This window comes from Astyanax mexicanus, chromosome 3, assembly GCF_023375975.1.
Source record: "Astyanax mexicanus isolate ESR-SI-001 chromosome 3, AstMex3_surface, whole genome shotgun sequence".
Taxonomy (NCBI): domain Eukaryota; kingdom Metazoa; phylum Chordata; class Actinopteri; order Characiformes; family Acestrorhamphidae; genus Astyanax; species Astyanax mexicanus.
In genome coordinates this window covers 12518045-12533190 of record NC_064410.1, presented here as the reverse complement: position 1 = coordinate 12533190, position 15146 = coordinate 12518045, and the positions used below count along the sequence as shown (strand labels likewise).

Below are 15146 nucleotides of genomic sequence, written 5' to 3'. Positions count from 1 at the left end.
AGGTGGAACGACAATCGGTTTAATGCATACAACTACCATATATATATATATATGTGTATGGTAAATTTCTTTTTCAGTTTTCCTAAAAACTTAAGACACCACTTTAAAATGATTATACCAATAATAATAATAATAATAATAATAATAATAATAATAATAATAATAATAATAATAATAATAATAATAATAATAATAGTGATTATGAATTAAATTTTCTTGTCTCTCAATATAATTCCTAAACATGGACAGGTGACAAAAAAGGTATGATTATATGTGTTTAGCGCCATACTGAAGGGATAGATTATGGCAATATTTTAGAGTCTCTTGTGAGGCATGGCATAAATCTAATTAAAAGACACTTAATTATAATTAAACTTAAATGAAAACAAATACTACACTGAGCAGCCTGTAGCAAAGTTAGTCACCTAGCCTAGCCTACTTGTGCGGCCTACCCAGGCAGGGAATTTAAATACCCTACACACAGGTCTAAATATCACCAGAGAGCTCTACTATTGTTATAAGTAACTAATTGCTACAATTAAAGATGCAAGAACACAGGCTCTGTGTGTAATTGCAAACTGTAGTGAGTTCCCAGGCACTGGATCACATGATGACCGTAAAATAGTAGAGCAGCAGGCCTGCAGTCAGTCACATGGGGTTATTTCAGCTTCGAACAGCTGACATGTTTGAGTGGAATAATGATATTCAAGTGAACTTTACCGGAAACCTGATTACAGAGTGTACCACTAACAGCAGAGAGCCTATATCACATTAAACTGTTAGGCTAAAACCAGAAGGTCACCAACGCTGCAAATAATGAGATTTCGTTTCCTAGCTTACTGCTGTAATATCTTCTACTCTACTGTGAAAAGAATACATATAATGTATAATTAAAGGCTGCAATAGTACAGTGATGGCTCATTTATGGCCACTGAACCACATGAAGTATAAAATTGTATAACCTGAATATTAGGGCTGTGTATTGGCAAGAACTTGATGATACAGTAGTACAATATAGTTATTATGATTCAATATATCAGAATATATTTACTGTATATATAATACTCTAAGCAAGCAAATTTTAGAAAAACTGTCATACTAGAAAGAAGTAACTATTTACACAAAATTACACCAATCTTTATACGAAAACAAATAAATAAAAACCATTACTGTGTTTTTGATTATTGATATAATATTGCTATACAAAATACCTTGATACTTGGATATATTGGTATGTTCTTACAACTCTACTGGATATACAGTTCATAACTATTTGGACACCATTTTAACCATAACCATTTGGACACCAAATAATTGCTGAATGTTAGGAAAAAGAAAGTCAACAGATCAACAGATCAACAGATTATCAACAGATTAGTTGCTTAGCGAGCGTTTTCATGAAAAACTACTAGATCTTTAATCTCCTTAATTTATTATGAAATAATAATAATCTAATAATAATAATAGTTTAGAATAGAACCCAATGGATATATATCAATTGATATTATTGATAAAGAAAAGCATATATACAGAATTGTGAATTTTAGTCACTACAACTTTACTCAACTGCAGATATATTCTCTACGGTGCTTTCTGTTAGCAGAGAAGAATGCCAGTGTGATGGTCTGGCCAGTGACACAGTCAGCCTTTATCAGGAAATTGAATTCCTTAATTGGAATCACTGGGTCCTTATTACCGCCCTCTTCTTGTTTGTTTGCTGTGACAAAATTTACTGTTCACTGAGTTTCTTTCAGCACACGGTACGTTTCAGCGAGTCGCTCCTGCTCTGAGGTGAGTCTAAATTCACCTTTTTTACTGATATCTGGACATTTTTATACCTTACTGCTGAACATGATGATTACAATGTGGGTTATAGTTGTTAATCTGTTGTAATAGTTCTAGAGTTAATTTGTAGTTTGTAAATATACAGGTCAGAGGTATACGTTTTTGGATGGTTTCACTCTTAATGAAACGTGTCTGTTTTTGGTGAGAATTGATTGATTTCCATGTTTGAGATGTTTCATGATGACTTTATGTGTGATTATGTGACAGCCATGATAGTACATGAGAGTACATATCGTCTCTGTCCAATGAAAAACACTTATCTCCAAAAAAGCAACTTTAGAGGAGAGAGAAAAAACCTTGAAAAAAGAGTTTATTTCAGGTCATTTTGAAGAGTTTCTATTGATACGTTCACCAAGAAATTTTGGCACAGGGTAAGAGAGAGGTTGTCTGTTCAAATTACGTAGTAAACTAAAAATCGACAAAAATGGAGATAAGAGTTTTTCATTGGACAGCGCCGATATTGAACTTGTTTGTAAATTACTGTCTAATGAGACTAAAGTTACAATGGAAAATATATTTTTAGTCCACAATAATTAAAATTTGCAGATGACTCTAAATAGATTAGATGAATAGATAAATAGATGAATAATCAATAATTATTATCTCTGTTTGTCAAAAAACTTTAACTTTCAGTGGAAATCTATGTAAAAAGTTTCTTTTAGGTGACTTTGAAGAATTTCTATTGGTCCATTCATTGAAACATTTTGACACAGTGTAAGGGAAAGGGTGTGACAGCCATAATATACAAAATTATTTAAACTTATTTTCAGATCTCAAGAGCAGAAATAGAAAAAAAAATAAAAATATATAAATAGATGTCTACCTTTTATTAGTTATAATTAATAATTTCTTATTGTGTGCAAAAAAAATTAAATACAAAACTACTGTTATGTGTTCAACATGTTCAACAACTGATTCCAATTATTTTAGTTATTAACGAATATAAAACAGTCAACTTGTGAATAGTACTCCTTTTAAAAAGACTAAGGTCAGTTATGTCAATGGTGCTATCTGAAATGTTCCTCTGGCTGAGTAAATGGTTCTTTTCTATAATCTATAACCTTTCTTTTATATGGTTAGAAAATGTGTTCCTCTTTTTAAACAGCTAAACAGCCTGTTTGTATATACGAATGTGATGTATGTGTGCAATGTGTTATTTACAGCATATTTTAGGTGGTGCTTAAAATGAAAAGTATCTATTGTTACTGTAAGTTGGCTTCTTCATTCAGTATTATGTATGTAAGTTGGACATAAGTGATCACTTTAAAATTAGATTAACTTCATAAATCATTTATAAATGGTTTATAAAGTAGTTTATTAATGGTACTAATTAAGGTCGAAAATAGCGTAAAGACCATTATTGGATAGTTACAACACATTCAGCTGTCATTTGCCAAAAAGTGAACCCACATTACTTCATATTGTCAAACATTAGATATTTTTACATTATCTTTTGCATTAATCACATTAAATCCTGTCATATAACATAATTCTACATAAGTTTAACCATTTAACTACTAAGTTTAAATATTAAACCAGTAATGATAATGTGGTATACATTAACATTCTAAATTGATGTTCTCTATTAATCATAGTTCACTATATGGCATACAACAAAACATAAGGCATGTACAACCTAACCTCTTTATAACGGTAATTTTAATAGTAATATTATTTAAGTGGTAAATAATTAAATACATTGATGTATCCTGAATCAGATAAAATCAGTAAAGTTGAGTTGTCTCCCCACTTTGAGAGATTAATAGAGTTTCAGTTCTTTAGTTTCTTGAGTTCAATAGCTATAGATTACTGTTTTTGGAATTTGGAGTTTGAATGCAGTTCTTATGATGCCTTCTCCTGAGAAATGTGTTAAGGTGTTACTGAGACCACAATGAAGGTGTTGTACAATAACATCACCTGATCGCAGTCATAACCTGGAGTGAACTGGCATTTGAACTTCTGAATGAGCAGCTTTACTGAGGAGAAAAGAAGCCAAGGAAGGAGAATTATGGAGAGGCCTGCTACACTCAATCAGACCTAATTATATTATACCACATGGGTCACGCAGCATGAGACCTGCTCCCATAACAACCAGCAACACAAACACCATGTTATACTCATTTTGATAAAATGGAGAAAAAAACAGTAATTGAGATCCTGCTCTTAGTCTCGTGTGAGGAGAACAGTCACGGAGTGTCTTCACCATATTGTACTACTGTCAAATCCCATTTTCTGAAATTCAAGGTGCATTCTTTACTCAAAAGGAGCCTTTTGTGCTGAAAACAAGGCCTTCTCTTTGGAGACTGTAATGAACTGATTGAATTACAGCCTCATGAACAATGAAGGACACGTGCATCCTAAAAATAACAAGCTGGACGTAATCATTCAGTCAAGGTCAATAATTTAGTTACATTTTCATCCATACAGTATATTAAACCTTCATTATATTTGCATATTGGGCGTTTCCTCCCACCTCTCTCACCATCAGTGTATAATTATTCTCCACAGCCTGCTGCCTTCTCTTGGGATATATATAAGTGTTATGTAATAGGTAACTGTCTGGTCTTAGTGTTGAAGAGCAAGTTACTCGGTTTTGTTTTGCTCAGTCTATATGACTATATGATGGCTGGGTCCAGCTAGTCACATTTTCCTTGCTGCAAGCTTATGTGACTGAGAATAAGATAGATATGTAACAGTCATAAATTCCTAGTTCCCAGATGCTTACTAAAATTAAGAATAAATATAGTGTTGCACTCACTATATGAGTTTGATTAATTTTAACATGTCATTAAAACAGTTTTTGTTTTTTTGTTGATTTTCAAGGGATACTCAGCAGAACTTACAATACACACTTCATAGAACGTAAAATTAGGCAAACTAAAAACATAAAGTACATTTTTACGTTTTTGAATGATCTGAACTAAAGATTTCTAGTTGGCACAACTGGTGGTGGTTTTCTTCATTTTAAAAACTTAAGTTTTTAGTTGGCCTCTAAATTCAAAACTCTAGTGCAGTAAATTGACTTGAAATTTTGACATGAAACCCATTCCATGGAGCTCTCTATACTCTCTCTTGAACTCTCTGTTCTTGAGCTAATCTGAAGCTATGAAGTCTGTAGGTCTGTAGTGAATGACCCCACTCTGTTATTTTACACTGAGCGAGTTTCTTTCATTCCCAACTGCTTCCACTTTGTTTTAATATCACTGAGAGTTGGCTGTGGATTATTTAGTAGTGAGTAAATTTCTCGACTGGACTTGTTGCACAGCTGCTGCATTCTATCACAGTACCACACTGGAGTGTAGTGATCACCTGAGAGACTAGCTACTTGGTTTTATACACCTTAGACCGTGGAAGTGACTGGAACACCTGAGCTCTATAATTTGGCTGGGAGAACAAATACTTTGGTAATATACTTAAAAAAGTAAATAAATCACTGAAAATAACAATTTAAATGCCATGTTAAAAACTTATAGTACATATCTTACACACGTAGTTCAAAGACAGCACTGCAGGCATGGTGTCTATAATCCCAGTCATATATTAGCATAACAAAATTAGTACCATAAATACTGAATATTGTGATTAAAAGAAGATCATTCAATAGTAGGAAATATGTATTTAAATTTGAATTGCCGTTGTGCATATCAAATGACAAAATACCTATTGTAAATACATTTATAGTACAGACACTCTGTCATTAATAAAGTTTAGGTAATTAAAAATATTAATTAAAAGTCATCATATGTACAAATATTAACATGAATATAGTCTTTAACAAACAAATAAGATATTTCTTAAGTTATGTGCATTAAGTGCATTTTAATTTTGTGATATATTTCTGTGGTTTATTTCAGTGACTCAGATGTTAAACCAATGCCAGTCAACCACTTTATCAACCTACCCTATTTTCACATATGCTTTATGTCATTTCTTACCTGCAGGATCCTACACAAGAGCAATTTTTACAGTGTTCTTAAGCATTAACCTGGTTCTCTTCTTCAGGATGGCCCTACTCAATTATCCAGTTCCAGAGTTGGACGTCACTCTAAAAGAAGCGAGCCGTGTTCTTCAGCTCATTCTGAGCCCCGAGGAGTATGTCCACTACAGGAATGCACTCTCCCAGCAGACCGAGGCTCTTCAGGAGACCCAGGAACGGCTGAAGTCCATCGCCTCTGGCCAAGAGAACTGGGTGACCGATCAATTCAAGAAGCGCTTGCTATCCTGTTATGACCCCCTGCCCACCTCTACGGCTATTCCCTCAGTCCTACCTCCATCCAAGGCTAAGGGAGAGTATGCACAGCTGGAAAGGGCCTCCACTCTGCTATGGGCTGCAGCCAAGCTGTACAGTGAGCCTGGGCTAATCGAGGGTGATGTGCCAACAGAGCGCACACAACAGTCTGAGGTCTTTGCTGCCAGTCGCTTACCAGGCAAGAGCCAAGATCAGATAAAAGTAAGTCAGTTTACCCTTATTACCGCTTCCATTAACACTATGACACTTAAACATGGTGGTGAAGGTGTTTTTAAATCTGAAGAGAGATTGTCCCGCACCTCCAGTTCAGTTTTACTATAAGACATCAATACACATTTAATGATGTTGAGGTCTGAATGTTGGGATGGTCAATCCATTGGCAGATTCTGTGTTTCCCTTTTCAGTTAGAGCCTCTAAATCAGCTCCACATTCTTTTAAACCCACATCATTGAGTTATCATCATGTCATAGTGGAAAATTGGACACAAACATTTGCACATATATTTTGGTCTGAAACAAGACGGTGGAGTTGAATTGAGTGGAATTTTTTAGCCTCCCCTGAAAGATGAAAATGTTCGGTAGTCCATTAGGCCATGCAGGTAGTTGTTAGAAGTTCCATTTTCTCTGTAAATTTAAATCATTTTATGACATATTTTGTGTTTGATTATTCATTTAGCTTGTCTGTTTATTTGTAGGTGTATCCTGACAGCCTCCATGCCATTGTGACCTGCAGAGGGGGTGTGTTTCCCATTCAAATTTTGAGGAACCCAAGTGCAGGAGGCACTGTCTCACCATTGCCTCTTCATGACATCTACGCTCAGTTGGCCCATGTGATGAGTCTGCCGGCTGCACAGCCTGCACAAGACCCATCCAACATCTGTGGACTATCTGCTCTTCATCGCCAGACCTGGCACTCTATCAGGGAGGAGATTCTGAAGGGTGGTGGTGAGGCAGCAGAATCAATCGGGGTGATGGAGGGTGCTATTCTGGGACTGTCACTGGAAGACTGCCCTGCACCAGCCGATCTGGCTGATATCCTCAATGCTGTCCGTTTGGGAGGAGCTGATGGACAGTGCCTGAGGTATTATGACAAGGTATGTGGAAAATGTGGGCGAAGATAACAGAAATTCACATGAGTAGATACTTACAGGTGCGAATATCACCAAAAAAGTGAGTTTATTTCAGTAACTCATTTCAAAAGGTGAAACTCAAAAATGATATAGATTGATTAGACACAGAGTGATCTATTTCAAGGTTCTTTAAATGTTGATGATTATGGCTTACAGCCAATGAAAACCCAAAAAGTCAGTATCTCAGAAAATGTTTACATTACCAATTGTACCAATTAGTACTTTTGGCAGGGTAGGCAGGTGCCAAGTCCTGCTGGAACATCTATATAAAGCAGAGGGAAGCATGAAGTGCTCTCAAATTTCCTGGTAAATGCTGTACTAATGATGCTGGACTTGATATAACATAGTGGACCAACACCAACAAATCACATGGCTCCCCAAACCATCACTGATTATGGAGACTTCACACTAGACCTCAAGCAGCTTGGACTGTGTGTCTTCATCCTGACTCAGGGAACTTGATTTCTAAATGAAATGTAAAATTTACAGATGGTCAATGATGCTTTGGGAAACCATGCGTCTGTCTCTGAGAGACTGACTTTTGGGTTTTGTTGGTTGTAGGCCAAAATCATCAATGTTAAAAGTAATAAACATTTGAAATAGATCATTCTGTGTGTAATAAATCTATATACTTCATTTTTAAAGAACTTTTCAATGATAGTCTACTTTGTTTAGATGCATCTGAGCTGTATATATTTCACTATATGTGTATCACTTCTTGTTGTTGCCAAAATACAAAAAAATTTAATACAACACTGAAAATGACTATTTTAAATGCCATGATAAAAACTTATACTACATATCCTCCACAGGTGGTAAACATGGTGGTGTTCAAAGACAGCACGGCAGGCATGGTGTTTGAACACTGTGCCCTGGATGGGATGGTGGCTGGTCTGGTTGTTGAAAGTGTGTGGCGCCTTTCAGAGTCTCAAAACGTAGAGCATATGAAGACCCAGACACTGATAAACGGGTCAGATGTTGCTTCCTCACACCCAAAAGCTCTGAAATTTACACTGGAAGGTGTGAAGAACCTAAGTCCTCGTCTTAGTAGCCAGCCACAAGCAAGTAACCCTGTCATCACATTTGAGGTTTCATCCTATCCAGATGTTTTCACAACTCTAAGAGGTCATAGAGGTCTATATGATGCATGGATCAATTTCACATTGCAGCTCTCCCTGAAGCAAGCCCTTGGGGAATCAGCTGCTCGCAACATCATGGTGACTCCTACTCATATGAGGCACTACAAACATGGCCGCTGTGATCCAACATACTCAATCACAATGCAGTCTCACAAACTTGTTACAGCGCTGGGATCCTGCATTGGGCCAGACAACGTTCCTCGCTACACTACAGAGCTCTTTCGACAGTTCCATCTGGCATTCTTAGAGCACAAAAATCTTATCAAAGCAACAAAGAATGGTCATGGTGTAGGGCCTCATTTAGCTGTCTTGCGCAGGGGTATGTCTCAAGACAACCCTCTCAAGAAATACCTAGATCTTTTTGGATGCCCATCCATCTACCTCACTGGCTCAGATTTAATGGAAGGTGTGGAATGTGCTGTGGGCAATGTATATGCTACTGACCAGCTTGCTGTCACTTACCTGGGAAAGAAGGACAAAGTCCGTCTGGTGCTAAACGGAAAGGGCACCTTTGCCAGCATTTTAGGAAAACTTAAACAGTGTCTGGAACTAAACCTAAAGCTTGTAATGCTCCTGGCAGTAAGGTACGCGATAGCTGGGCAGATGGGAGCCATTGAGTGCCTACTGCAAAAAGAGGAAGGGTCAGTAAATGGCACTGCAGCAGAAGATTTCAGCCAAGTTGTAGCTCCAAAAGAAGGAAAGAAAGTCAAGCAGAAAGGACCCACAGGCTCTGCCCATGTAGAAAAGCCAGCCTACACCATTGTCATTCATGGTGGAGCTGGGGAAGAAATGATGCTGAGCCATAAGGTGGTTGAGGTTGTTGAATTTGCCCTACAGACAGCGCTGACATTGGGTGCACAAGTGTTAAGCCATGGAGGCAGCAGTTTGGATGCAGTGCAGCGAAGTGTGGCTGCTTTAGAAGACTGTTTCTTATTCAATGCGGGTAAAGGCTCTGTATACAATCACAATGGCCACCATGAGATGGAGGCTACCATTGTGGATGGACACAGCAAAAATTCTGGATCCGTGGCTTGCATGCGTAGCGCAAAAAATCCAGTGAAAGCTGCCCGGCAAGTGATGGAAAAAAGTGTACACTCACTACTGACAGGAGATGGAGCTGAGGAGTTCCTAGACAGTCTCCAAGATAAGGAGAAACCAATGGATGCAGAGTACTTTCACACTGATGTCAGATACAAGGAGCTGGCCCTGAAGCTTAGTGGCAGAAAGAACAATCATCCTCAAACAGTAGGAGCAGTTGCTCTGGATTGCTGGGGCAAACTTGCAGCAGCCACATCTACTGGGGGGTTAGTAGGCAAGTGGAAAGGTAGAGTTGGTGACACTGCAATTGTTGGAGCAGGAATATATGCTGATTCAAAACTTGCTGTGACATGCTCAGGAGATGGTGATGCATTCTTACGCGAGACAGTTGCTCATAAAGTGGCTAGTCTCTACAACCTCAAAGGCTACAGCTTGGCACAGGCTTGTCGGGAAGTGATTTATGAGGATCTAGGCGGAAAATGTGCTGGAATCATCGCAATTGACCACAAAGGCAAAGCTGTGGTTGAAACTAACGCTGGAGTGATGTTTGTTGGTTCCATGGTGAATGGAGTTGCTCGAGCTGAAGTCTTCAGACCCATGATTAGCTTTGCAAATGTGGTCTGGGAAACTGACGAATTTGTAGCCTATTTGCACCCTGAACCCTGGACTCCAGGAACCACAATTCTCACTCGAAAGGCCTTAAATGGGCCATGTAGCATCTTTCAGTTAACTGTGCCTGAATTTGTGGCAATGTTGCTTGGGGCACAAACAGTTGCTAATTTACTTTGTGAGAAACTTGATGTGTACCGTTGTGCCTTGGTGTTCATGCCCCAGCAAGACAAACCTGCTCACATCAAAATCTTGCCTATTCATGGACTCAAACCCAACTGGGAGCCTCATCTTGCCCTTGAAGAGGACTTCCACATACATGACCCTGGTTATTGCAGTTCCAAGAGTGGCCCACGTTGTGAAGATGCTCACCTAGACCAGGTCCAGGCAAAGATCCGGGCTTGCCTTCCAACTGCCAATGCTCCTTCCTGCTATGACTTCCATGGAGATCCTTCCCATGATGGTCTTTTTTCACGCATTGTGAGAGGAGAGGAGCAGCAGTGGCGAGTCTGGGAGGACAACGAACATGTAGCCTTTTTGACACCATTCCCCAACACACCTGGCTTAACAGTTCTCGTGCCAAGAAAACCACTTACAAGTGACATCTTCCGTCTGAAAAAGAGTGACTACACAGCCCTCATCTTGGCCACACGGAAGGTGGCTCAACTTCTGCAAGAAGGGATGGGTGCTCGAGGAGTGGCTTTAATATTTGAGGGATTTGAAATTGACTATGCACATGCCAAGTTGATCCCACTTGTCACAAAGCCTGGGGAAGCGCCCCCGTCAATGCCTTCTCCTCAGTTCTGCCCAACCTACCCTGGATATGTTACTTCAGCAGATGGTCCTCCAGCATCTGCAGAGGTTCTTAATGACATCCACACCAACATCACAAAGACCATTGCTCCTCGCTCTTGGGAACATCCCCAAAGCCACTCCACACTAGCGATAAAGAGCCAGTGGTACCGCAACCTCTTTCAGATTCAAAACACTCTGTTCCACAGCACAGTGGAGTATTTCAACAACAAATGCAAGTACGCTTATGCTCTGACGCCCATCACAACTGACACGATTTCCTCACCAATGGGTCTGGGGTCAGACTCAGAGCCTGTGTTCGTCAACATGCTAGGCCAGGACGTGTACTTGGCTGACTCCATGCAGTTTGTGCTCGAATACTTCCTGCGGTTCCAGGATGGACTTCCTGGGGCATATTATGTGTCTCCCAGTTTCCGAGGCGAGGATCCTGATGCAACCCATCTCAACCAGTTCTACCATATTGAGTGTGAGCTACTTGGTGACATGGATGAGGCTATTAGTATAGCAGAAGGCTTTGTGGCCCACCTGACTCACACAATGTTAAAGAATCACTCTAAGATCATCCTGAGCACAGCAGGAACACTGTCCCATGTACAAGATATGATTAAGCGACTGGAGGATCCCCTTCCAAGAGTGACCCTGGACCAAGCTATTACGATGTTGCCCTCTCCTGACTGTCTTGAATGGGTACAGGAGGGGCAGCCACAGTTTGGTAGAAAGTTAACTCGCAAAGGAGAAAGAACCCTGATAGAACAGTATGGTGGTGCTGTTTGGTTGACAGAAATGGATCACCTCAGTGTGCCCTTCTACCAAGCGTATGTTGAAGGCTCTGGCAGAACCAAAGCAAAGGCTGCTGATCTCCTCTTTGGGTTGGGGGAGACAGTGGGGCTGGGGGAAAGACACCCCAACCCTGAAATGGTGCAAGAGGCCCTACGACACCATGCTGTACCAGAGGAATCGTATAAATGGTACATGAACATGAGACAGGTCATACCTTTGACTACAAGTGGATGGGGCATGGGCACAGAAAGGTTCCTCTGTTGGCTGCTACAGCATGGTGATGTCAGAGACATGCAGATCATTCCCAGGATGAAGGCAAAGAAATACATGCCTTAAAGCAAAGACTTTTCTCTCTTTGAACAAAACAAAACATTACGAAGAACATGAAACATTCTGGGCTGGTTTCCCAGGCCAGGCTAAGAATGATTCTTGATTAAATAGAATTTCCAATGCAACGCCAGCTTAAATTTTTTGGTTAGTAAAATGTCACGGTTTACCATCTTAGAATGCTCAATCTTCTTTTTCCATCCAGTTTTCTGGATGTACTTTCAACTTTATTATGTCACATGTTTTCAGAAAGTTTCTGAAACATTATTTCTATACTGTTACAGGTTACTCTTTTTGCTACCTTTTGAAAACGTTGACAAACATTCGTAAAATGTGGTCTGTTAGCTGGCAATGCAATTCAGTCCAATTCTAGCTCAATACATGTCCAGAATACTCTTACACCTCTTGGTGTAGTTTTAATTTTAAAAATCTATAGCTTAACATTTAGAGTGAAAGTGAAAATGATTTGACTTCATATATTGTAGTTGTCAGAGAAATCATGAAGCAGGTATTCTTTTTTTTTATTCAATCTTAATATACAGTATGTATTGCATTTTATGTTTGTCACATTATGTTGTTGTGAGCACATCATGATTAAATCTGAAATAATGTGGCATTGTTTGTAGTCTGGGTTTAGCCCAGGTTAACTGGCTCACAGGTGTAAGAACATGTTTGTTTATATATATATATATATATATATATATATCCTATACATTTTACATTTTCTTTCCAGAAAATATCAATAAAGAATACACATTATAACCATAAAAATGCCTCTTTCCTCAGTTGAGAGCAGCTTGTCTCAGTTGGTAGCTGGTATATGGGGTGTCTTTAATCAAATTCATTCAAAGTAGTGACTTCTCATCCAACCAAGCACAGGATGACATTCATAAGAAGCATTTTAAACAGTGTGGAGACAATGTATTAGTAATATTTAGTACATTAGATGTTTTTACTGCACAGTAACATGTTTTATTATTACATTAATCACCACTGGAATGGCAGAGAGGGAAAAACGACACGATGCTACAGCTAGACAACTGTCATATTTGCTGCACTGTATCTTTCAGACTGTATAAAACTAGAATACTAATATAAACTAATTCAATCTAATCTCTAAATTCCACCACATTACATTCAACGACAGGCACAAAGCACATGATTCATCATTCCACATCAGTTATTGAGGTCTGTGTTTAATATAACAGATAGATAACGCAAACACAGAGAACCAAGTCAGCCTAATGATGTTCCTGTGACCAGGACACTCACTCTACCACAGAATGAAACCTTGTGACAATGCTTGAGCTCTAAATTACCGCAGATTGGGAGGAGGCTGTTGAGAAAACAGACTCTCTTTATCACTGTGCTTCAGCTCCAGAGCTGCATCGGCCTGCAATAGCATCAAGGCAATGTTCAGGAATGTTCATGCCTGTCTATACAACTCCATTATTAAGGTGAAAATGTTGTATAGACTGTACAAATTGTCCTGTAGAAATAAAATAATCTACTGTCAGCAGTGTCACCAGCATTTTACTGTTATTGTACAGTGGCTCTACTTTTATCTATGGTATTTTTCACACTATAAGGTGCACTGGTTTTTAAGGCGCACTATTAATAAACGTCAATTTACAGGTCTATTTTCATACATAAGTTTCACTGGATTATGAGGCGCATATTTTGGATCAATATTTTTTTTTCTTTGTTTTTGTGTTGTTTAAATAAACCTTTGTGGGAGAGATTTCAGAAAAAGCAAAAAAAAACAAAAAACACTTTTGGCCATGACTATATATATTGTTTTATAAATTTGGTGTGCTACAATGCTAACCTACACTGCTTTAAATCTTTAAATAGATGACTTAAATACAAAACACCCTAAAACTTTAAAGCTCTAAAAATATAATGCTGTTTTCTTAACATTTCAATAAACAAATGAATGATCATAAAAACATAACACTTCTCACAATATAGGACCCTGGAAACATTGGGACATTTCAGTAATAGGTATAGCCTTTTAGTGAATCCAGCTTTTAGAACCACAACCACTGTCAAATCTAGTGTGATTACAGGTTCTTCTGGTGTCAGTAAGGTTTTCAGTTCAGACGAGTTCCCAGCTCTAGTCAGTTAGTCCACATTTTGAAAACTTCTCATCTTATAGACTACAACACAAATACAGCCATATCCTGTATTGAAGATGCCTCTGTCTGTAATGATTGACTCTGCTGAAATTTGATGACCTCTGTGCACTATGCTCTTTAGCATCCGCTGAGCCTGCTCTGTTAGTTTACGCTGACAGAGAGAGTTGCTTTCGTGCCCAATTGCCTCCACTTTGTGTTTTGAGATAATTTATTTAAGAAAAGATTTATATTTAAATGGAAATAAATTATATGGCTATTTAGTACTTGTTTATTATGTGCTAAAAATAAAAATGTTTTTATTTAAAAAACTAAAAAAAAAAATTTAATGTGTTTTGATTTTTTGTGCATTGCCAAAATATTGGATCAGATCAGGTATTAGCAGATACTAAAAATCAAATGACAGAGACTCAGGGGCAAAAAAATGTCATTGTTACATACCTACTGAACAATTACATTAATTGAATAAGTTAGTTCTAACAAGTAGGAAAACGTTAAAAAAAACAGACACAAGAACAATTTTTATTCCTTTTTTCTAAAACCACCAGAAAACACTCCTATTGGCTGCGCTAATTTTGGGGGCGTTTCTATAGCAGTGGGACGCTATTGGCCGGTGTTCCGTCGAGTTATGCTACCCATGGATACGTGCTTCCTAATAGTGAAGGGAATTCTTTCTGGTTCTGGCCTAGTTCTCCTGGCTAGGCTCACTAAGAAGAGCCGGCTCTTTCGGCTCCCAAGTGGCTCCTTAGATTTTTTTGGTTGCCTAAATGAATTTATTTATGTGTAAAATGAATTACTAGTCTAAAAACATACGTTATATGAAATATGGATTATTCATATTTATATTTATTTAAAAAAAAATAATTTATTTAAAAAAATATTTATTTAAACATTGATTGTGGCCCATTGCAAGTAAACAAACAGGTCCATTCTCAAAATGTGTATATTATTTGTCAATTTGCAACTATATACAGTGAAACAAACATCACCGAACAACATCAACTTTACTTCACTTTTGAAATACTTTAGAATTCCTAAGAATACGACATTTCTAAAAACTCTAAAAATCTATGATGAGCCCT

General features: G+C 38.1%; 1 protein-coding gene across 1 annotated transcript; it reads left to right on the top strand.

Annotated features, from left to right (window-relative positions):
- Positions 1-1707: 1707 nt before the first annotated feature.
- On the top strand, positions 1708-13369 carry LOC103029772 (uncharacterized). The gene is made up of 4 exons (XM_007239025.4): positions 1708-1791; positions 5848-6295; positions 6789-7187; positions 8036-13369. Exons 2-4 carry the CDS (start codon positions 5849-5851, stop codon positions 11936-11938), a joined length of 4749 nt encoding a protein of 1582 aa, XP_007239087.3. The 5' UTR covers positions 1708-1791; position 5848; the 3' UTR covers positions 11939-13369.
- Positions 13370-15146: the final 1777 nt, after the last annotated feature.